This window comes from Triturus cristatus, chromosome 4_2 (assembly GCF_964204655.1).
Source record: "Triturus cristatus chromosome 4_2, aTriCri1.1, whole genome shotgun sequence".
Lineage (NCBI taxonomy): Eukaryota > Metazoa > Chordata > Amphibia > Caudata > Salamandridae > Triturus > Triturus cristatus.
In genome coordinates, this window is record NC_140586.1 from 509,705,788 (window position 1) to 509,731,313 (window position 25,526).

At 44.5% G+C, this 25,526-nt stretch overlaps 1 protein-coding gene across 1 annotated transcript in view; it reads left to right on the forward strand.

Annotated features, from left to right (window-relative positions):
- Positions 1-2,496: 2,496 nt before the first annotated feature.
- LOC146834635 (vitellogenin-A2-like) overlaps positions 2,497-25,526 on the forward strand; it is an 89,117-nt gene continuing 66,087 nt past the window's right edge. The window contains exons 1-10 of the mRNA XM_085602104.1: positions 2,497-2,536; positions 2,663-2,683; positions 3,915-4,066; positions 19,863-20,114; positions 20,232-20,393; positions 20,478-20,626; positions 22,237-22,387; positions 22,484-22,641; positions 22,731-22,896; positions 24,713-24,838. Coding sequence (XP_085458230.1) covers positions 2,497-2,536; positions 2,663-2,683; positions 3,915-4,066; positions 19,863-20,114; positions 20,232-20,393; positions 20,478-20,626; positions 22,237-22,387; positions 22,484-22,641; positions 22,731-22,896; positions 24,713-24,838 — 1,377 coding nt within the window. The remainder of the gene's footprint in view (positions 2,537-2,662; positions 2,684-3,914; positions 4,067-19,862; positions 20,115-20,231; positions 20,394-20,477; positions 20,627-22,236; positions 22,388-22,483; positions 22,642-22,730; positions 22,897-24,712; positions 24,839-25,526) is intronic.

A 25,526-nucleotide genomic window follows, 5' to 3' on the forward strand; every position in this document is an offset into this window, starting at 1 on the left:
GCTAATTATTGAGCAAAAATGTAGACATATGTTCATTTGAAAACTTCAACTAATAAACAAGCCAATATCTAAATGACAATAAAATATGGTTGCCTGAGATCTTGGGCAAGCATTCATGAATCAGCCCGGTGGAAATGTGAGTCCCAAAAAATAACATGCCCAAGGGAAGGGATACATAAAAGGGCTTTCTGGCTTGATGAAGGTCCTGGGAGCCACCAAATATTCCTCTCTCTTCACTGCCCATATAACAGCACAATTAAGGAGCTTCCCTTTTCCCCAATCTATGCTGATCGATTCCTGTTAGGATGGAGGCCATCCTCAGGAGGGTTCAAAGAGCATAGAATGCAACCACTACATCCTGACTACCCTCTCACTTCTCTCTACCCTACCACTTCAAAGCTCCCTGGACTTGCAGAATATATAGGGAGAAATGTCTTTGTGTTTCTCTATGGGGCAAGGGGTCTGACCCTCATTTTTCCTTACTGGGTGCTGTGGCAACTGCCAGCTGCTCTGATCATTCTCTGGCTACCATTGTGCAGATGGCAGCGGATGCTAATAGCCTCGTAATGTCATCAGGAGATTCTTCCTCTCCTTATAAGAGTGTGAGGTGAAACAGATGGGAAGTTCGGGGCAGCCAACAGCTGCCTTGGTTTACTGCAATGCAAGAAACTGGAAACATATCTTTGTGAGTCTGCCCTTACTCCCAGGTGAAAAAGAAATCCTCTACAGGAGCCTGCTCCCCGAGAGAAGAGGGATAGAAAAAACTCAGACTAACTCAACATTTGCTGTTTAAAATGTCAGATTATTGACGTTGGAAATAAATATTCATTGTGGAGGCATTTAAATGTAGACAGTGGCACTGCAAACTTCTAATTACAATTAATATGCATGACGACATGGAGTTATGGATTGTGCATAGCAGTTACTCTATCAGCCTTTGGGCCTGCCTACAAGTTGCAAGGCCAAGACCACTTGAGTGTATAGAGAATAGGCATAAATTGAAGAATTGTTCTCGGTGGTTTTAGTATATCGAAACAAAAGGAGGGGACTACATTTATTTGTGCAGCAAGACCTAAATATGTGGCTAATAAAATGTGTAAGGACTTCACTTTGGTAGTGGACAAAGGTGGAGATCCCATGGACTTTAGCCACAGTGACTCATGCCATTGGTCAATGTGGTTGCCACAAACCATACTGCTCACACAACCCTGGCCATGTGTCATACCCTGTGCCTATTAACAATGTCCATTGAATCCACGGCCTGATATCCATGACCTTTAGGTACTGGGAACAAAGCATCACCTTTGTTTATACACTATGCACATTACCCATTTCAATAGCACCTGCAGGCCCTCCGGCTGCAGCATGGATGCCATGACTACCAGTCAAGAGCTCATCCTTTGACCTATGCATTGGTTGAGGAACTGATCATACAGCATGGCCTGTTGCCTTGCCTACAGAAAAACACCAATTCCCTCATTACCCAAACTGCAAGCAGTGGAGATACTGGACAAAAAGCATGGCCCTGGCTTTGCTGTGTTCCAAGCTTGGGTGCTTAACATAATATGGCTAGTAGATATCAGCAATACCAAGTATCCAAGTACTATGGCCATTCTTTTTAGACGGTACCCATGCTCACAGACCCTATTCTGCTGGTACAGGGAACAGCATGGCTGGCAGTCAAAGACTTTATCAACTAACCATCTCCTCAGCACCCTGAGGCCTTGCCTTGCTGGTAGAGTACACAATCATGTCTGTTAGCCATGCCATGAGCATGGTACACCTACCCTCTATACTCTAGTTTTCTGGAAATTCTATCTTAATCGCTAGACAAATATTCACCAAACCTATAGGTGCACTAGATGGAGTCAATAAGATCAGCGCTTTTGGACTGTCATTGAATGTGTAATGGCAGTATAACACTTGGATCATCCATTTTAACTTTTCAATTGTTGATCACTCACATACTGGGTTCCAGGATTAATATGATCTGTATCTAAACGTTTTGGAAAATTTACCATAGACTGAAATGGATGTCAGTTCAAAACGTTTGCAAAAGGCTATTCTGATGGACTTGTCAATGAATACTGTATTTCTGCTGCCGATCCCAAACAGGCAGACAGATGGACGGAGATAATGGGGAAAACCTATAGTCCCTCAGTTTTGCTTCATTTTAGTTTGTTCTTATGTACATTCTGGAATTCTTAGTTTCCCACTTTCACTTCCACCAAAGAACTCAGTGCAGTTGTTTTTTAATGATTTTTTAATATTAATACTCCAATGTTAGATACAGCTTATCAACTAAGAAAAGTAGCCTATGTTGCAAGCAAATAGGTATGACGTTGTCCAAAAACCATGAGATCAAAATCGCTTCCAAAATAATGTTTAACTAATGGACTATAAAGCTAATCATTGACCTGAGATATATTTACACCTACACTGCATCTGTGAACTATAAAAGCTGAAGCGTGCCCTTCATTTCTATTCACCACAATCATGAGGGGGATCATCCTAGCCCTTGTGGTAGCCCTTGTGGGTAAGTTCTTACTTCACTTCTCTGGGATAGTTTTCTTTCCCCAAGATGTATCTCCAGTAGACTAGATGTTGTGTTGAGGAGGTGATGTGCTGTTTCTCACATATCAATTTATTTTCTTTTCTGCAGGCAGTGAGCAGTACAACTATGGTAAGCCTACTTTGTGTGCACTTCTGTGAGGATATTAAAAACTGCGGATTCACTTTTTTGCAATTTTTCATGGATAGAGATTTTCAAATTTGCAAAAGTGAGACAGAGACTTTGGGCTGAAAGTAGCACAATGGGGCAGGTTGTGAGTTGTATGAAGAGGGAGTGACAAGCCACAATCACTAAAACCTAGTTGTTTTCCGTCTCAATTATGTTTTTTCTAACAAATTAAACCATCTAGACTGTGAATTTAAAATTAACTTATTACTACAATGGATAGACGTAATGATTATATAGATTAAATCAAACGTGTATAAATATGCTGTAATTTACTCTCTAACATGCCTAGGATTATGTTGCTTCTAATTTCTGTGGCCAGGTGTGTCAAATAGAGTGATTTTCTGAATATGATGAAGTTTGTAAAAGTAAGTCTAGAAATATTGGGGGGAAAGTTCCCTGAGTAAAGTTTAGCAAAGCCGCAATGCAGCATCCAGTTAGTTGTCAGCCTAAGTAAATGGAAATATCATTTTCTTAAAGGCACATACATGAGTTGATGTTGAACAGAATGAATGCTGCTGGGTGCTGTGCTAGATGCAGACCTACTAGAATATGTCATGAGTTTCTCTTTAGAGCTACTTGTAAAATTCAAGGTATATATTTATGTGTGATATTCGGGAAACCGTGCCTCAAAAGGACCATGTGGGCCTAATATTAAAGCCAACTTCTTGGGAGACCACTCCATCTGACTCAAGCCTTCTTAAACGGGGTGAGACTCACTTGCTATGCCTATCAGTATATGCACAATACACCTCATCTTGCCCCCAGATAAGGAAGCATTGGAATAGACATGTTTTGTCAGACATGTGTGAAATTACATAGAGGTCATAGTAGAGAAGTTTGGATGTACAAGCAATCTGGTTAGGATATGTTTGATTAATTAGCATTTGGACGCAATCAGCCAATCAATCTTTCTTTTGGGGTAGGCTAGAATGCAAAATCTGCGGTGAAAGATGCCCCTAAGTGTCACCACTACTGGGAATCTCAGAAGAGAGCTTGAGTCTACATGGAAACCCAAGCATGCATTCCCTCTTTACAAGCCATTTGAAACGAGGTGGTTTGAAGGCCATGATCCTCCCCACCGGCTTCAATTGGTCATTGGTGACAAGTCTACTGATCCTGCACATTTACACAAAAGTATATATTTGCAAAACCTGCTCTTTCTTTCTCGTTGTAGAGCCTACCTTCAGTGAAAGCAAGACCTATGTCTACAACTATGAGGCTCTGATTATGAACGGACTGCCCGAAAGTGGTTTCGCAAGAGCTGGGATAAAACTGAACTGCAAGGTCGAGATCAGCGGGTTTGCTCAGAAGGCCTATCTCCTCAAGGTAAGGGGCGCCCACCATTCTACAGGGTGATGCAGGAGCCCACAAAAAACAGAGCATCTCTGATGGAGATAGAAATTAACACTCATGATTTGAAACCAGGAACAGTAAAGAAGTCCTATTTCATGACAAACAAGTCACCTCTGCTCTAGGGATGTGCAACCTATTTGCACACGTGCAGATGACATTTGTTACTTTTATAGACTTATATTTTTGCAAAGTACAAGCCTTTACATTATCTCTCTATAGAATGTGACCAATGGCCCATATGGGTATCAATTGACTGTTTATGTGGAAACCTGTTCCTCTGGTTAATCAGAAGCAGGACTTAAAATCCTGAAGTCAAGTGACTAACTTCAGACATCTGATGAAGATTTGAACCTGAACTTCTTGTTTTGTAACTCACTGTACGCGAATATATGGTGACGTGTTACTTTCCATTCAGTAACCCCGGGAGAAAAGTACCTCGGGGTAGATAAACCGGAATAACAAAAATAACGCAAGTCTAAAGAAATATCGGCGAGGAAAGTAAAGTAAAGTAAGGAGAGTTAAAGAGTAAAGTAAATAAATAGTGTAAAGAATAACGGATGGGAAAAGAGAGCAGGAAATAGTTTTAAATAAAAGGGTTGGTAAGAGAGGTGATCCCTTCATCAAATGCATAAATTAATAAACACACAGCATAAAATGGGCGTTTTACGTGGGTCATTCCTGTGGATAAAAAGATTAAATACAGGTTTGTAAAAAAAGAATATTATACTTGAAGCAGAAAAGCCCCGCTTGAGGATGACTCAGTGCTGCCATCTCTCAGCACAAATGTAATAAACCCTGGATGAAGACGATTTAATTCACCTGAATCCCCAAAGCAGTTACAAATCAATAGAGATTAATTCCGATTAATACCGAAGTAATTCATGAAATGAATAATTGTAAACACGTCCTGCTGATTCTCTAGTTACTGGATATGCATACAGCTGGGATTAATTATTCGTAGCAAGTAACTGTTTAAAACGTCTTTGCAACGATATCAACAGTTTTTCACAGTTTTACACATAGAGAGGCGACGCCCACAAGGACTATAAAAAAGGCTGTACCAAATCACCAAATGTAGAAATAAAAAATATGCAGTGAAGGAGCCCTTAGACTGAATTAACAGTTTTTCGTAACGCAAGCAGATACCAATACTGGCTTGAGGTGTCGTTTCATTAATAGTAATTAATATTAATTTGTGCCTACCAAAAAAAAAAAAGAATGTGTTTTTGTGTAACTTAACTGGTGCTCATGTAAAGCGCTCCAATACCTTCGGGTCGAGTTCACGCTATATAAATCTGCAAAAAATTATAAAACAGTAGCTCATCGCATGATTCCATCATGAAAACAGCCTAACTAAAACTGAGAACTGTTTTTTGGTACCTGAAATATTGCGAACCACCTAATTGGTAGATTGTCAGTCTCCATATTATCTGAAAAGATGCTCTGGTACTACAGACACTTTATGACGTATAAGGCCCAATGACAGAGGTGTGCGACCACTGCGACGCCTAGAAAGGCAATGGGGACCCTCGTTGGTAAAAGGCTTTCATCTGAAGTCCTGTGGGTGAGGGAACATCTCAGATCAGAGGCAACGAGCGGGCCATGGGGCTACCGGCACTTTGTATTGACTGGTACACATAATCTCACCTCGAGAACTAAACCATTATACAAAGGCATACCACAAACCAACAATGCTACAGCTCCTGCACGTGTCCTTATTTTATGAGGCTCAAGTAGTATTGATTATCAGACTTTGTGTACATGGAAAAAAACTTCATGCAAAGTGAACGTATGGTTCGAATTGGTTAGAACACCTTACACTTAAAGTGGCAGATGCAATGTAAGTGCCATATATAAATTAATAATCACAGGCAAGAATACACAACGCTTGCAAATTCAATATGTTTCTAGTTTTAATTCATAAACATAACTGAAATTTAACTGTGTTTTCAAGTGACTACATGTGTGTAAAAGTATACATATGAATATATATTTAGAAATTTGTGTGTGTGCAATACATCTGTAATTGCATCTTAGTATGCGCACAACGTGACACTCACGCCTCCCAACAATTGCCAACATCCATCTCTACCCACACCCTTTCGACCCTTTGCCATGCCCATGAATTGACGGAATCCGGTTCTGTTGTCTAAGGCGTAGATTTATTCATATCAAACAGAATAATTCAACATAACCACTACTGGAGTATAAGTATCCTACTTAGGTACATAAAAGTTATACATGCTTCACACGTTAGCGTCCTTCATATGTCAAAGGCACAAAGGCACTAAGATATTACAATAGGTATTACATTTTCAGCATAGCATAAAGCTGACCATTCTCTTGAACCCTCTACGGCGCACATTATGCCGGCAGGCCACAACGCGCTACAGCAAATAGTTGCATTGCCTGAACCAGGCCACCGCATAACGCACCGGCCCTCATAGGTACCTGAAATGGCAAAACCTTCCCACATACACATATCAAAGGCACCATAAAATTGTAATAGTCGTCACAGATGAGCATAGCATAAAGTTGGTCCCAGTCTCGAATCCTCTGCTGCGCACATTGTGTCGGCAGGCCACAACGTGCTACAACAAACCATCGCCTTACTTGAAAGTCAGGGCTCCGCATAGCGCACCGGCCCACCGAGGTACCTGAACACAGGCAGCCTCCACAAGATTCATCTCAGTCCTTAAGGAACGTGTTAGGGTGGTAGAGTTGAGGACCACCGGCAGGCCGGTCCCTTTCTCCGCCAATCCACTAAACACTTCGGTCCTACCCCGTCATGGGGTCCATCCAGTTGCTCAACCTCCCTTGTTGAGCATGCCCTTTGTTGTTAACAGTCAGCACTCCGCCACAGGGTGAGAAGCTCCCCGGCACACTCGCCCTCCCCCCGTGCTGACGCTGACAGTGCTTCAGGACCTCCCCCAGTATGGTGTGGATGAATATCTCAATTCCTCCCCCAGTATGGTGTGGATGAATATCTCAATTCCTTTCACCGACAGATGCTCACCGTTGTGATGTAACAACTCCGTTTTCCCCAGATGTAGCAATTTGTGTCGAATTGTACCCATGGAGGAGCCACATAAGAGTCTATGTTTAGAAGAGTTCAACTTCCGTCCAAAGTTATTAATGACCTTCGGCGAGGCTCCGCCAAGCCACACTGCCCTAAGTATAACCTCTGACCACAATATCGCTGTAGTTGGTAAGAATTGCCGAATCCTAGACAAGACTGAAAACAAGGCCTCTCGCACTCCCTGCCTGCCTAAAGGCAGCATGTCATTCCCGCCACCGTGCATAACTAAAATGACTGAAGGAAGCATCTCTTCACCTTCGACCGCTAGTTGAAGCCGGACAAAGAGATCCTGTAACTGCAGACCCTGCCCCCCAAGCCAGTGGTGCACAAACCCAGCGGCCCTTGTGCTGCCTCCAAATTGGACCCGTGAAATTGCTGTTCGGCACTGCAAATCAAGGAATGCCCACACGAACATACATGCACAGGATTTCGTAAAACAACTGCAATTTAGAAAGAAATAGTGTAAAGACCATGATTGATAAGCATCCTGGGCAACATTCCTCCCCTTAAACCAGACTTGGCCGAACATACCGTTGAAAACATTCTGACTGCCAATGACCTACTTTTTTGATTGCATCTGTTGACAAACCCATTGCCGCTGCTGTAGTGGCTGCTCCTATGCGAAAGGAATGGGAGGTAAACTGCATCAAATCCTCCCCCAAAAATCGTAACGCCTTCCTACATACCTGGGTAAACTGGTATCTTGTCACTGGCACCCCATCATTGTGTACTAAAAGCCTAGTTGAGCCCCCCACTGGGCGGACCTTTAGGTATTCCTTGGTGCATTCCACTGGACAATATTCTGCCTGCTGGGCCGCATACAATTTAACCCATGTGCCTCTTCCACGCGAGTCTGTTTGTGACCGCTGGATCCTTATGTGGACCGCTCCCTCTTGTAGCAAGACGTCCACTAGTCCTAATCCACCTTCACCTTGTTTGGATGCTGCCACCAACTCAGAGACCCGTAAGGCCCCGAAAAAGGCAAGCAAGTAAGTCAGACTGAATAATCTTACCTCATATTGGCACCGGCACACCCACTGTAGGGCCCCCACAAGCCTACCCAACCTTTCTACATTGATAGGTCGCCTAGTGTCCTGCACTCCAGGCACCAAACGTTCCCAACCCCTGATAGCCTTTTGCACCCTAAAGTCTTTAGTGGGATCACTAACACCATGCAACTCCACGAAGAAAGCAATGGCCAACAATTGCCTACGCACTGACGAGAGTGACTTTCTTTGCTCCTTCTGACCCACAAGACAACCCAGGACACCTTCCGGTGTGAATCTGCTTTGCTCAGTGCCAGTGACAAAAGTTGCGCTGTATACCTCCCAAGCCCTCTCGTACATACGTTTTGTCTGGGGTGCCAATGATGCTGTAATTAGGTGTGTGGCTACCGGGCACCAAGCTTTCATAACTACTCTGGGAAATCCATCATCCGTTCGTCTGTATGCGGCCACCGTGCCCTGAATTCTGCCATCTTAAACCGAGACAAAGCGTCCGCCACTGTATTATCCACACCAGGTACATGTTTGGCAGCAAAATGCACGTTATGCAAGGGACACTGGCGAATCAGAGTTTTCAACTACCGCAGCACCAAAGGGCATTTCGCACTCTGATTATTAATGGCCATCACTGCAGACATACTGTCTGACCAAAAAATTACTCTTGTGTTTGCCAAAAATGCCCCCCAAATGTGTAAGGCGACAATGATAGGAAACAATTCCAGAAAGGTGACATTACGTGTTAGCTCAGACGTAACCCATACCTCAGGCCAATGCTTCATGCACCACCTAGCGCCCAATACTGCTCCAAAGCCAATACTGCCCGCTGCATCAGTATAGAGGGCTAACTCACTGTTGTTGCACGCTGGCTGCTGCCATAACAATGTTCCATTGAAGTTGTCTAAGAACCCTCGCCATGACTCTAAGTCCTCTCTGACATCTGCCGACAACCTTGTGTGATGGTGTTTGGCCCGTAGACCAGACGTCGCTCCCGCTATGTTCTTCGAAAAGACTCTCCCCTTGGGAATCACTCTCAATGTAAAATTCAATTGGCCTACCAAGACCTGAAGCTGATGCAAAGTAACCTTCTTGGCTGAAATGCAGGCGTTAACCGCTTTCCTGAATGCCTTCACCTTCTCCTGTGGCAACCTACACTCCCCGCCACTGAGTCAATTTAAATCCCCAGGAAACATAAATGGGTGGTGGGACCTTCCGTCTTGTCTTCAGCTAACGGAACCCCCAAAGCCTGGGCAAGCTGCCGGACACCTTCCAGCGCCCTCCCACATGCCTGATCACCCAGAGGACCCATGAACAAGAAGTCGTCCAGGTAGTGTACTACATAGTCTTTCACCGCTTATTCAAGGATTCTGCTGAATGTCTCAAATACTGAGCACGCTATGGGACATCCCATGGGCATACGCAAGTCCATAAAGAACTGTCCCTCAAAAGTGAAACCCAACAAACGAGTATCCTCTGGGTGTATGGGGAGAAGGCGAAAGGTGAACTCAATGTCCGATTTGGCCATTAGCGCACCTTCGCCTAAACACTGTAACTTTGCAATGACCTCGTCAAAAGTGGTGTACCGCACTGTGCATAGAGGTTGGTCCAAACCATCATTTACAGATAGCCCGTTGGGGTGAGACAGATTATGGATCAACCGAAACTTGCCTGGCTCTTTCTTTGGCACCAACCCCAGGGGCAAACACACAAAAGATTCACAAGGTGGAGAACTAAAAGGACCCGCCACCCTGCCTGAGAACACCTCCCCCATAATCTTGTCCCGTACCAATTCCCGCTGTTGCAGAACCGACTGTTGATTTCATGGCGGGACTGATGAAGGGGGTGCGCGGGAAGGAATGCGGAACCCATCCTTGAAGCCATAATACAGCATTTAAGCATAGTCATGATTATTGTATTTACTGAGTAGGTGCGTGAGAACATGCATGCGGATTGGTGAAGGACGCCCGGGATTATTGCTTGGGCAATATGCTCTTTAGGGGTGTGCGCTCTCTTGGCTTGCCCTGTTTTTTAAAACACTTGAACTCCAGGTGTCCTTGTCCCCCACAGAATGAGCAAACGTGTTTAAACTTACAGGCTGCCCCTCTGCTACATTACTTCTTGTTGTACTGCCAGCAGGACAGTTTTTTGTCTCCCAAACTTTTGTTGAAACGAAAGGACTGGGTTGTCTTCCCAGGTGCTTGAGCCATATTAAACTCAGCATGCCAAATATTGATCTCCCTTTGGTCCCAAGCTCTCTCCGGCCTAACAGCTTTCATCTGTTTAAATTTAGTGTCGTACCGCATCCATGCAGACCCTTGGAACTCGGAGGCCGTCCCATGTATGAGGGACATGTAACCAAACAACTGCGAGGCCAATGATGGTGTCTTCTCAGTTAAGATCGCCGCATAAATAGAAAACCCTGTTATCCAGTTCCGCAAAGACCACTCTACCCACACCGTTTTTGGCTTGTACTCACTCTCTTTAGCTGTCTTGGTACGACTTAGGACTACCTCTGCATTGATCAGATCAAAAACGTTCACAAATTCCCCCCTGTGTATTTTCTCCTTTGTCTCTGACGGAACATGCCATGCAATCGCTGAAGGGGGGGCCAGCACCAAGGATGTACACCCAAATATTAGAGGAGTCACCACTGGTGGTGATTGGACTACACTTGCCCCCACTGCAGACATTGAGGTAGTAGGCTGTCCTACCCCCAGGGCCGCCGTTATTGGAGTCTCACCAGTCTGTCACCATACTTGCGCTGCCACCGCCCCTTGTGACCCTTTGACTGACTGCGGTCCCTGTGATACTGTAACTGGCCCCCCTTCAATGACCACCGGGACCTGATGGGCTACCAATGTCCCTGCCAATTGCAACCCCCTTAGGGGTCCGCAAGGTACACCTGGCGGCGTCAACAAGCCTGCCATATTCCCCGGGGGCTGCGGGGTTGGAGTGTTAACTGCTGCCTGTGACACCATTGGCGCCACCCCCACCTGCGGCTCCCCCATGGACGCTGCTGTCGTGGATAACGCCATTATGCACTGCCCCACCGCCCCCACTGTCATATTGAGCATGGGCCCCTGTGCTGCTTAGTCCGCACAATGCGCTGCCATGTCCTGAGTGCTTGACTCACCCCCCACAGCAGCCACTTTCTCAGGCTGTGTATGCGACTTGTCCTGTTGTCCCTCTCTAAAACGAACCGGGACTTTCCTCTGCCGCGTAGGTGCTCTGCCGTCTGGCCGCTGCTCTAGTTCGCCAGCCAACCTTTGGAGTGCTGCTTCCATGCCATGCCGCTTTGCCGCCTTCCAAAGCTGTGCGCGAAAATCCTCCTGAACCACTGGCTTCCCAGAGGTGGGGCGAGCGCATTTTGGTGCCATGTTACCACCTGCTAGTGAAAGCGAAAGACAACCCGTTAAATTCACAAAATCAGCATTACTCCACCCCCATACCACCTGAAGGGAATCACCCCGGATGTCCCACCAGAATAGTGGTTAAACCAACCACGACCCATTACCAGCCGCTGGCTATTAGATAACTCAAATTCTTTAACTAGCTCACCCAGACCCAATGTTTTTGAAAATTCAACCAATATTTTTGACATCCTGAAAACGACCTTCCCCAATGGTCAACTGAGCACCTCATGTGCCAACTCATTGCAGTAGGTGGGTGGTAAACTTGCCCTATGCGTATAAATGACCCAGTATCGCCTCAAAAAAGCACCCGATTAAGCTGCATTACTAGTTCCTTCATACCACAGAAATTACACCACAATCCCTGAGGTGGCATCAAAACATTGCGCTAAATATCCTTGTAATGTTCCATTATGTAACACGTTTGTGTTGTAACGTAACTGGCTCTATTGTACAGTGCTCTGACATTTATTCACTTATTTATATATTTTTAAAACGTCAGCAGCTCTATAAGACACACTAAATAAACACATTTTTCTTCCGAATAGCAGCTGCTCCACTGGCAACGTTGCCGTTTAATGTCTGTTCTATAATGGCTGCTGTTGTTCTAAATCCTCGATTGCGCACAGTTTCACTCCCTCGCCAATGCGCTATGTATCTAAACAACAAGATCCTCCTTGCACTTTCCCTGCATCAAATGCCTGAAGGAGCCATTCCCTCCAGACACCAAAAAAACGGCTTCCTTTGATCTGGCCACGCCCCCTTACATATACCTGGGCCCGCCTGGGACACTGTCCGAGCGTTCCCCAGTCATCGCCGCATCAAAAGCACCACTCAAAACTACATCGCCAATATGCCCTAACCCCAAGCCCCTTGTGTGAATATGCACCACACACAGCCCCTCGTGTGAATATGCACAACACACAGCCCCTCGTGTGAGCCACCCGGCCCGCCTAGAAGCCCGTCATAGCGTTCCACAGTAATCGCCGTTCGAGAACAACCCATCCGAACGATAAGCAGCACGCACTGGGGATGTAAACCAATCACAAAATAAAATTGAAACATTTAACAACATTGAGCATTTCAACTGCGCCAGTGGTGTAACTGACAACGCGATGTAAACTGCAGCCGCCGTATTAAAATGATGACGAGACTTCACATGTAGAATAGGCAGCCCCCGACCGGCCCTCTTAGAAGATACCTCAGGGGCACCACATAATCAACAACGCCAACCGCGCGTTACCCCTGGAAGTGCCAAACGGCTTCAAAGTGACAATCACCCACCCGCAGCAACCACGCGCCCCATTGTTAATCACACTTAACATATGCCCCCGCGATCTAAACTGCAACTGCAGTATGAACAATAGGCAGCTCCCTCTGGGAATAAACGCGCGCTAAACGGCACCACAATGACCCCCTGCTGTGTGAACCATCCGGCACATATGAGCCGACCGGCCCTCCTTAAAGATACCTCGGGGCGCCACCTAAACTAACAGGCCATCTGCGCGTCAACTCTAGGAAGAGACAATCACCCTTAATTATACCAGCACAGCCCATTACCTGTCCCGGAGGCTAACCAAGGAATCCAAGCTAGCAAAGTAACACAGTGTTACACTACGCCGGCCCCCCTGAACCCACAGCTTTGTCCTCCTTGGGCCGTCGACCGGAACCTGCACTCCTGGGTATTATTTCCAGCTCCTCTGTTGGTAATGTCCAGGGAGACAAAGAGGACGACCCAATCAGTGTGTCTTGTTTTCGCCTGTCAGATTCCATCTGACAGCGGTGAGTTTTTGGATACCGAGGCGATAGCCTCATTACTCCACATTCATTTTTGAGTTTTTTAGTCGCTGTTTCAGTTGTCTTATTGATGTGACGCTTTGTCACAGTTGAGGTTGGATCACAAGGTCAGTGCTGTGAAAGGCCGCAGGTTGCGGTCAATATGGTTTGCGGAAGTGTCAGCAAGTTTAGTCGCAGAGTCTTGTATTAGTCTGTCAAATGTCTTCTGGCGGTGATGAGCTTTTGATGGCTGCCGCGGCGGTTGCCTTCTGACAGTGATGGGTTTTGGGTACCTGCCGGGGCGATTTGCCCTCAGGCAGTGATGGGTTTTTTGGATGCTGTGTTGTTGTTTCAGTTTCACAAGTTTAGCACTTCGATGGGCCTCGGGTAGCGGTCAAATGGGTTCGTAGAAATGTCTGCAAGTTTCCTGATCAGTGGGTTATCTTTTTGATCCAGTCCTTTGTAGAATGTCCTGTTGAGTTTGCGGAGATGGTCGTCCAACATCTCAACGCCTAGGTCTCTGTGGAGGTCTGCTGTTCTTGTGAAGATTGGAGCACCTGCTGCAATCCGTAAGGCCTTGCTCTGTAGTCTCTGCAGGTCTTGCCGAAGCTGCGGGCGGCAGCCACTCCAAACTGGTGCAGCGTTCCTCATGGTTGGTCGAATTATTGCGGTGATTACTCGCACCTTGCTCTGCAAGGGCATCGACTTGGTCTTCAGGAGTGGGTATAGTGCAGTCAGTTTTGTTGCTGCTTTCTGGCAGGTCTTCTCTATGTGGTTTCTCCATGTGAGTTTAGAGTCCAGAGTCACCCCCAGGTAGGAGCTGCTGTTTTCCCATTTGATCTCATCCCCATTGAGGAGGATCGCTGGGTGTTTTCTGTTCAGCTTCCTGGTGAATAGTGTTGCTGTGGTTTTGCTAGTGTTCAGGGTGATCTGCCAGTCGCTGTACCATTCGTAGAGTCTGCTGAGTGATGCCTCAAGGTTTTTGGCCACTTCCTGTTCGCTGAAGGATTGGGAGATGACTGCTGCATCATCGGCGTAAAGAGCCAGATCAGTCTTCTTTAGGTCCGTGGGGATGTCGTTTGTGAATATGTTGAAGAGGAATGGTCCTAGGATTGATCCCTGGGGCACTCCAGCGAGGATTGGGCGTGGCGTTGAGCATTCGTCTCGTACCGCCACGTGGAAGGTCCGTTTTGACAGGTAGCTAGACAGCAGTTTAATCAGGTAGCTTGGAAACTTGAGCTTGATGAGTTTGCAAAGCAGTCCCTCATGCCATACTCGGTCGAATGCTTTGGCTACATCCAGAAAGACTATTCCAGTGGACTTGTTGATGTTGAATCCATGGCTGATGATGTCCACAACTCTGAGGAGTTGGTGATTTGTCGAGTGGTCTTTCCGGAACCCAAACTGTTCTTTGGCGAGGAGGTTCTCACTTGTCGCAAAGTCCACAAGGCGGGCAAGGATAACTTTTTCGAAGAGCTTTGATAGGCCAGATAGCAGACTTATAGGGCGGTAATTTGCGGGATCTCGTAGTGGTTTCCCAGCCTTGGGGAATACGATGACTCTTGCTTCTTTCCAGGCATTAGGGAAATACTGGTGCTGCATGCAGGCGTTGAATATCTCAGCAAGGTGATCCACTGCAGCGTCTGGGAGCATCTTGATGGCTTGGTTGACTATTCTGTCCTTTCCAGGTGCCTTGCCGTTTTTTAGTGTCTTTACCAGGGCCGATAACTCGCCTGTGGAGCATTCCTCAATGTTTGCAGCTTCGGTTTCTGGTGGGTGCTCCCGGTGGTGCTTAGCGACCTCTTGCTCAACTTCTGCTGCCAGCTTGCTAGCCTGGTTAGGCCTGAAGGACGCCTCCAACGTGTCAGCAAAGACCTCAGCCTTGTCCCTGTTGCTGCATGCCAGGTGAGTCTTCCCTTGTATCGGTGGGTTTGGTTCCTTCTTCCCGGTCAAGCGTCGGGTCATTTTCCAGAGAGAGTTGTCCGAGTCCTTTAAGTTAGCCGTAGCTGCTTCCCACTTTTCACCTCTGTGCTGGCTTATTTGCATCTTCAGCTGTCTTGTCAGCTCGTTGTATTTCTTCAGCAGGTCGGGGGTGCGATTCCTTTGCCACTCTCTCCGGGCTCTGTTCTTGTCAGCAATCGACTGCTTGATGCCCTTCGGGAGGTCGTAGATAGAACAGCGTTGGAGTTTCTGTTCAGGAACGCTGCGCTCGATGGCAGTGTGGACTGCAGCTGTGAAGTGGTGGACCGCCTGGTCAATGTCTTCAATGCAGCGTAGAGGGCCAGGGGCCAGTGTCTCCTCCAGGCTTCTCTTGTATAAGCTCCAGTCTGCCTTCTTGTAGTTGTGTCTGGTGCCCTGTTGTTGGTCTTCAAGCACGTCGCCAACTGTGATCAACACTGGGTTGTGGTCGGACGTCAGTGCAGTTAAGGTTTCCAGCTCCAAAGACTGGGAGAGATTCTTCATGACGACGATGTCCAGAACGTCCGGTTTATGCAGTGCAGGGCCTGGGTAGTGTGTTGGTTGAGTTGGGCCAGCCACTACAAAGTCCTCCTTCTTAGAGTGGGCAAGTAGAGCGTGTCCTTTGCTGTTTACCACGCGAGAGTTCCAGCACTGGTGCTTGGCATTTAGGTCTCCGCCAATTAATGTTGGGATGCGGGGGTCTAATAGAGCATCCAAGTCCTTTGGGCTTAGCTTGCCTGGGGGTGAGTAGGCGGCAATCAGCCGTAGGGGGCCTGCAGATGTCTGGATCTGTATGCCAGTTGCTTCAACGCTCCCCACTGGTGGTAGTGAGATCTCGTGGTGCTTCACTTTTGTGCTGACAATCACCGCTGTTCCTCCGCCCTTGGCTCCGGTGGTGCGATCTGTGCGGTACACCCTGTGGTTTGCTAGGTTGAGCTTCTGGCTTCCTTGGAGATGGGTCTCGGAGATAAGCGCTATGCTCACCCCCACGCAGCACTGCCTTAAATACCTAATCCCTTAGGATTCGGTTTCGTTTCATCCCTGTCCAATCCCAAAACCTTAACATCCGTCCCCCTCCTCAAACAGGCCCCCCAGTGGAATGCTTGGTCCCGTGGCGCAACTAAGGGCGCCCCTCCTCTAGGCGCAGGGGGCACCTGCTCATTCACATCAAAGATTAAGGGTGTAAAGTGCACACTTTACATATTTGGGAGTGTTTATTGCATTAAATGTAGTTTACAAAAATCCATATTTTAAAGGTACAGTAAAATACATAAAATAATCAATTTAGAGTTCAACTTGAAATATGGATTTCATCATCATAATACGAATCCCCAAACCACTCTGTAGACCTATACCATTGGCAGGGTTACTTGGGTATGTGGCATGAAAGATGAAAATATTCAGCAAGGTTATTTAAATATTGTGGCAAACGCGTAAATTATGCAGCATATTCTTGGCAGTATTATTTATATCCATTTGGCATATAATTTTTTTTAATGAAATCTGTAATTTATGTGCTAAATGCAAGATATCTACAATTAGCAAAACAAAAACAATGAGAAGAAAAATAGTTGAATTAATCTCAGCTACTGGTAATAAGTCGCCCGAATGATAGTGCATCCTTTCTTGCCCACCATACTATCTTTCATAGGAACTAGCCATAAGCAACTCAACCTCGGTCTTGCTACAACAGGAACAGTCCAGCAATACTTCCAGACCAGGTCCACTGTGAGAGGGTATTAAGGCAGCCGCAGACCACTTTTTGCCTATTTAGCCCTTGTTAGGTCTACCCATCACTGGTCTTGTGCACACTGTGACACAAGACTATTTTTATTTATTTACTTCTTTATTCGGCATATAAGAAATACCATAAAAGTGACAGCTTATCAATAGAGGTTACAGTACAAACTTTGTCTTTTTTTAAAATGCAAAGAAGCAATTCATCAATCTAAAATCTACATGGTACAATTTAAGTATATAGATAAAAAAGAACAAACATCACATATAACATGTCTCTCATCGGTCCACCCCATTTAAGGGCTTAGTTGACACTACCCCTTGTGGACCTTAGTCTAAATGCAGTCCTTAAAAAATTAATAATACAAGAGTGTAAAAGCATCTGGGGCCAATTTTAAAAATAAAAGTGCCACCTGTGCTTGTTTGAATCTGGCTTTTTTTTTAAACACCCCTCAGAAAAAGTCTTCTGGGATGAAGATAAAATGGGCAAAATAAAACAAACTGAAGGGTGTCCTGTGGAGACCTGTGGTCGCAGCCACAGGGCCCCTTCATCTCTGAGTGCAGTGTAAACCCTGCCAGCTCTGCTAAAACGTGATGCAAAAGATTTAGCCTGAACTGAGTCATTAAAAATCTATCATGGGCACTACTTATACAGGACAGGTATGGTTCAATGCCCTCGGTGGACCTGGCTACGAAGTGTTCTCTCACCGACGGTTTGGACAACTCTCTGTCTTCCCGGTGCATCAATGCATACTTAAAGAACCGGTCCTTAACCAGTACCTTATCCTGCGTGCTTATTTTCGAGGGGTTATCAAATAAGTTTGCACATCCAATTTTCACAAAGGACTTCTTTACATATTTTAGCCAGGGAATTTTAAGTCCATGGTCCAGGGAGAGACATTCTTTTATAACCTGGCTGCTTAGTGCAGCCTCCTCATTTAACCAGATCTTTACCCAACAAACTAGAGGGTTGACAGCCCACCTATCCGTAATGTAACGGGCACCCAGTTCTTCATGTACAATGTGGGCTGGCGTGCTCTGTGGGACTTTTAGCAGGCGCTTGAAATACTTGTTCTCCTCTATTTGTAATTGATTCACCTCAATGAATCCCCACACCGCGCTGCTATACAGCACTTTGGCACAACACATGGAGCTGTACAATTTCAGAATCTGCTCTGGGGACCACCGTCCTAGCCTCTGTGCAAAGTTCATTATTGATCCGTTACATTTGGCCAAAGTTCGGCACTTCTCTTCTAGTAAATATTTAAAATTTAATCGCCCATCAAATAAAATCCTCAGATGCGAAAAGGACTGTACCTTACCTAAACAATAAGAAGCAATTGTGTAATTATAGGATTTACCTGGCTTTTCATGATGTAAGATTTTGCCAAATTGGGAGACAAATCCAGGTTCTCCATAAAAGATACAAACCCATCTATTAGGATCTGCAAACTTTTGGGAGTGCATGCAAGGAGTACCGCGTCGTCTGCATAAAGCAGAACTGGAATTCCACGGGTACCTATCCTTGGGTGGTCTGCCTGGAAAGTGCTTAGTGCGAGATCAAGACTATTTATATACAGCGTAAACAGGAAGGGAGCTACCCAAGAGCACGGAAAGAGTTCTGTATTATTTCCAGCCTGACTGTATCTGACCGTAGCAGTGGTATTCATATGCAATGTTTTTATGATGTTAATAAGCCCGGGATCCACACCAAGCCCGCCCATTAGTGTCCACACTTTCCCTCTATTGACTCTGTCGAAAGCGGCAGTTAGGTCCATAAATGCCAAATACACCGTCCCTGAACTGACTACTGTGTATTTGGCTGAAATAAGGTACAGGTTGAGGCATTGGACGGTGGTAGATTTCCCTGGCCTAAAACCAAATTGAACATCAGTTATAACTTGATGCTCATCAGCCCAGTCCATCAGACTACTTAAAACCACCCGCCCTAGTACCTTCGCTGACACATCAATGAGAGACTAAAGCTACAACTCACAAATGAGTTCTGAGTAGGTAAAATTGGGTTTGGTGTTGCTTGTGCTCGCAACTAGAGGGTACCAGGCCTGGTAGCTTGGGCGCAGGACCAAGGCTGATTTGTACATAACTAAAGTGTCATAATAGCGTGTCTTAAGTGGCATAGCAGGCAAAAAACGATGGACAACAGAATGGCCTCGAATAACCGCCAGTGGCTGAAATTAATTCAAGCACTCCTTCGATCAACTTGTTGTTTATTGCAGTAAACTCATAAATATAAACGCTGCAGCCAAATTATCACATATGTCCTCTGCCCATCACCATAATTCATTGATTTATGAATAATGTATTTCTGAAAGGTAAACAAACCCTAAATATTTTAATTTCAACTAGTGCCCTTCATTGGCTGCATTTTGAAGACAACAGCATTTCAAATATAATTAGCCCAAATTAAATATGTGGTATAAAAAATACATAATAGTCAACCTATGCTATGGTGACATTTACAAATCACCAGACCTTTGGCTTAATTGGTTATGATCTCACTACCCAGAGCCCCTAAACAATAATGGACCATATTACACAGTTACTTGCCATGTATTCTCTCTTTCTTTATTTTTTTCTGTCTCTCTCTCTATCTCTATCTGTCTCACGCGCTCTCTCTCTCTCTCTCTCTTTCTCTCTGTCCCTGAGATTGTTTGTGCATGTTTGTGTAACACCACTCCAATACCATCAAGTTTTTTTATCATTACAATCATTATTTTCTAAGTGTTTTTGCAGAACTGTAATCTCCTACCAATAGAAACTCTAATGTGATGACCATTTATTTGCAGATCACATCTCCTGAAATCAAAGAGTACAATGGCATCTTTCCCAAGGATCCATTCACTCGATCCTCAAAGCTGACCCAGGCTCTTGCAGCTCAGCTTACCAGACCGGTGAAGTTTGAGTACAGCAATGGACGTGTCGGAACATTTTATGCCCCAGAAGATGTTTCTGAAACTGTGATCAACATTCAGAAAGGAATTGTCAACATGTTTCAACTCACCATTAAGAAGAACCAAAACATCTATGATTTACAGGAGGTTGGCATCTACCAGTTTCTACTAAATCATAGGTTTAGTCCTTGTAGGAAGGAAATTATCTTTGTTATTTTTAACAATGGAAAACATTATTGTAATCAAATGTACTGTTTTTCACAGGTCGGTGTCACTGGTGTTTGCCACACAAGGTATGTCATCCAGGAAGACAAGAAGGCTGATCGAATCATTGTCATCAAATCCAAGGATCTCAATAACTGTCAGGACAAAGTAGAAAGGAACATTGGCATGGCGTACATGGAGACCTGCAGGACCTGCCAGCAGGTGGGCCTGTTTTAGTGTCTATTTATTAACATTCTAAATGCATTTGCTCAATGGTCACAACTTACCTTTTCTTGCCTTCCACAGAGAGGAAAGAACTTGAGGGGAACTGCTACCTTCACTTACAAGTTGAAGAACAAGGATATTGGTGCTCTTATCACTGAAGCTACCGCTGAGCAGGTGTACCACTACTCCCCGTTCTATGAACTCTATGGTGCTGCAGTCATGAAAGCCAGGTAGGTCAGGGCGGGCCATCCAACCATCTTTTTAACATAAATTACATTCTTTAACCACAAGGTGAATAATTTGTATGGGAAATTAGCTTGAAGTAAATCAAAAGTATGGATCAGTGTAAATCAAAAATCGTTGTCAAAGAATTGGAATGTGTTGGAAGAAACTGTTTTAGAAATGCTGTCAGAGTGGTAGGAAGTTCAGAATTGTGAGCACACATACTGGCAGGCACATTACTTTTAAAAATAAGATTGCAAGGGTGTTGAGGGCAGCAAGACTATAGTTAATCGTCCTTATTTCAAGAATTTGGCATACTCAGTGGCCACTAATATATAGAAAGGCACAATAGCATGCCCAGAGGGTAAGAAAAGTTATGTATTCAATTTTGCTAGCAGTCACCCTGATCTTGCTTACTTCTTCATTTCTTTCCTAACATTCTGTGACGGTGTATCTTGACCCACTGGTCACTGGTATGGCCCTTCAGTGGTGCCATTAACATCTCTCAAATCACAGTCATCAAGTCACCGTTGAAATTTAACCACGTGCTGTGTGGGGTCGTACTGCGATTTTTACTCACTTCTCTTAATTTCAACATTTTTATGAAACCACAATCCCAAGTTTTTTTTCACCATCTCCTCCAGTTTTAAAGGTATATGGAGAATATTTGGTCCTCTTTCATCTAAACATGCACAAATAAAAATTGGCAGTATAGTAATATCTGCCTGAAATACATACACCAATCAATCACTACCTCATTCTGAATTGTACAAAGATTGAAATCCTCTTTGTTGGTAACATTCTACCACTCAATTGGCCAGTGGGATTAAGAAGTATCCCATTATCAAAAAATAAAACTTATTTGAATCTGGCTGGATTCGAAATACATTCCACACAAAATCACACCACTGGTTACAAATACCAACTTCTCCATTATGCTGGTGAAACAAATTGTCCAGCATACTATAATAGGGCTGCTAACATCACATCGGCTATCACAATACTCACCAGTTACACAGAGGCTTCCTATAACAATTTTACAAAACAATAAAAGCAATAAATAAACACAGAGAAAAGAGGGCCTGATTTAGAGTTTGGTGAATGGGATACTCTGTCACAAATGTGACGGATATGCCATCGGCCATAGTACAAGTGCATTCAATCTCATGTCACCTGTAAAACTGCAGACACAATATTAAATGACAATAAATATGTAGAGTAAATACTCAATGGCAGGAAACTGCTTGAACTCTATGTTTTACAATAGGTTGAAAAAGGTCAAGGAAAGATAAACAAATATCCAGAGAGTCACCAGAACTCACCATTCAACAGGTTCATTTAATCATTCTCACATTTATGAGCAGAAGCAATTTAAACTCAGTCCTGCAATTCCTTTCCTCTGGTACCAGGAGGGCTGTGGCTCGGTAACTCCCTGGAGAATCTGCACATGACTCTTTATGAGGTTAATATCAAACATGTCACGTGTTTGATTTTACTCAAATTCAGTATGTGAATACATACATTTAAAGGACTATGATTTATAGGTAGCTCATCAATCTATTGAAAAAAGAAATATTTTAATTAGAACTTACTTCATTTATTCCCCATTGCTTTCTAGGCAAGTGCTCACCCTGGTGGAGAGTAAAAGCAATAATGTGAAAGAGCCCCAGACTCAGCTGCAGAATCGTGGAGACCTTCAATACAACTTTGCTTCGGAACTGCTGCAGATGCCCATCCACTTGATAAAAAGCCGAAGCTCTGAAGCCCAGGTACACATAGTTTTTTGTATTCATCCTGAATGGGCTAGTATCCTAGGCTAACAAATCATGCTAATATTTTGGGTAACGTCTTTGTGTCAACTGTAGATTGTGGAGACTCTGCAGCATCTAGTGCAGAGCAACCAACAAGAGGTCCACCAAGAGGCACCGGCCAGGTTCCTTCAACTCACCCAGTTTCTGCGCAGAGCAAGCACTGAAAATATCAATGCACTTTGGAAACAGTATGCTTCAAGACCCCAGTACAGGTGAGAACATCTTTCTAAGTAATTGTCCTTCAACACACGTCTATGGTCGACTCAGCCAATATAATGTCAAATCCTTCTCTTACCTTCAGGCGTTGGCTGCTGAATGCAATCCCTGTGGCAGGAACAGCTGAGTCCCTGAAGTTTATTAGGCAGTGCATTCACAACGAGGACATGACTCTTTCTGAAGGCATTCAGGCCATTATGCTCGCCATGCAGTACACACAGGCCGATCACCGCACCCTTCAGACAGCGGCGGTAAGTACCTCATTTTGGGACTCCATGCTCTGAGCATTAATTGAAATGCTGTATCTTGCACTTAGTATGTTTAGTCATATAGAATGTTCGCCAAATCATCAGATTTTTGAGCATGGGGAAGTCTATTTTGGACTGGCTTTGCTGAGGGGGAGGCTGAGGAGTCAGGATCCCCATCTGTGAATGTCCTGGTCCAGCCAGCAAAAACAGACACTGTCCTCTCAACCTGGGAACAGTGTTGCAGTTCCTGTTTCCATTTATCGTTCTACTTACACTTGGAGTCCCTGAGAGTATTTGCTGTTTCCAGAAAGGGCTGTTTCTGTAGGTTTGTCAAGCAACATATTACTCATGTATAGTGTGTAGTGTTAAAAGTATATGAGTTCAGGAGGTGGAAGGGCCACAATTAAGAGCCGCAGACTGCAAGCCGAACACTGCAAATTTGTCACGGTGCCGGTCAATGCACTATAAAGGGCTTCTTAATAAATGCTCATCCAATCCTTGGCTTCTCTGCGGAGCACACAGAGCAATGGTCAGGTGTGGCAATTATAATTGTGATTATATGTGAAAGCGTGTGAAGGAGGTACACAGCTGTCAAAATACTGACAGGCTGAAAGTTATAGAAAATGCAGTGTGTAAAGGTGAGTGGGTGCATTGTGTGAAGGGCACAATTTATGAATTGAAGGAGATGCAAGAAAGTGTGTGTAGAAGAGAGTTAAAGCGGGTGCTCAAGAGGAAAGATATGCAGATTGATAATTTCGGAAAGATATGAGAAAAAGAATGTACATTTCTAACAAAGAGACTCCAGAAAAGAGTAGTGTGAAAAGTACAACGGGAGTGATTGAGACACTCTAAAGATCATTCCCCTTCCACAGACCATAGTAATGTTGAACTCACAGTCCGCTTCAACGCTTAAACTACTTGGTATGTATATATATATGTGTGTGTACCTGTTGTATGTGAAACTGCCAGTTTTATATGTGGCCTCTTTCGTGTCCGCCTAAAATCACATCTAGAGACATCACTGTGGATTTCTTTAGGGAGATTCTGATTCTTTGTCCACATATTTAAAGATTGTGAACAGGTGAGAATTACTTACAAATGTCAAATGAAATAAAGTTTTGATAAAAGTGAATATTAGTTATATATTAAGGTCTCTGATGAAGAAACCCTCTGCTGTTGTGGAACAGTATTTTCTACCACAAATATGGAAAGTGTCATTTGAGAAGATTTATAAATTATTTTCCATTCTAGTGTCAGGGAGAAACAAGTGGCTCACGAAACCTTCCCCAATCATTAACACTGATACTCATTAGTTATATAATTACTTGTTTCTGTGTTCATTTTTATTTATTTATTCGTATTTGCTTAAAAAAGTGCCAAGTGCAGTGTAGAGACACTTTGACTGTGGCATATAAAATAGGCAAAATAAATAGATAATAACTATACATATCATATATAATATATACATGTATTTGCACCAGATGAAGCAAAGCACCAGGGCGGGTCCACATCCTGGATGGATATTACATATATGGGTGCACAGGACTGTTCTGGGATTGGTGCAGGGTAGGTCACTTCACACTACTTCAAATTCATACAAATTGCCCCTGAATCAGATGTCTAGGCGAAACAATTTTTGACAACCACTTGTTGGGGAATTGATAGACCTTTCACTGATCAATGGTTTTGTATCCGAACCACTTCATATTGCACAGTGGTTTTACTGTGTGATTTGATACTCTTGACCACGGTCTAGCATTTTCAGTTTGGCCTGATCTTGTTGGACTAATGGGGCTAATCATTGCTCCCCTGTCTGCAGGAGTTTGTGACTGATGCCAGGATTCGGAAGTCTCCAGAACTTTACAAGATGGCAACGCTCCATTACGGTTCCATGGTCAACAAGTACTGCGCATCGCGATCAGTGTGTCCTGAAGAAGCCCTTGAGGTGAGTGTCGGTAGCTCAGTGAAACGTATCTGCAGTTGGCAAAATGCAGCATTCTCTCATTCAGCACAGTTATATCACTGTTTGGGGGAGAGGAGAATGGGGACAAGGGAAAGTGCTTGACAACTCAGTCCATATATACGGGACGTCATATCCCCCAGTGGTGTGTAAACCAAAATGATAGGAACCTCCTACAGAATGTGAAAAGGGGCTCCCGTGCCCCTCTTCACGTTCACAGATATTCATTGACTGTTGGCTGAAAGCCCCTTTCTGAAGCTTTGGCAGGCCCCTGAACGATTGGGGTCCCCCTGAACTGCAGGAGCTATGGGGGCCTGCGTTGCGCCCCTTTTCCCCATCCTTGTGTTCTAAAAATTGGCATTATGGCCCAACTCACAAACGTTTTTGCACACCCACTAACAATGTAATTGTGCACAAAACATAATTTGTGAAAGCAAAATCCCATTCTAGTAGTCGCCTAATCAGAAATGGTAAGATTTTGCCATCTCAAATGGGATTTGCTCACAAAACAATCCTGCCAGAGAGGTAGAAATTCATTGTCTGGAATTCTAGTGTGTTGACATTTAGTAGCAACTTACAGGTAGTGTCCTACCAGAAACATGCTCTGAAATTATTTTTGTCAAGAGCAGAAATAAATACAATTCAATGTGAATGAATCATGAACTCTACCATC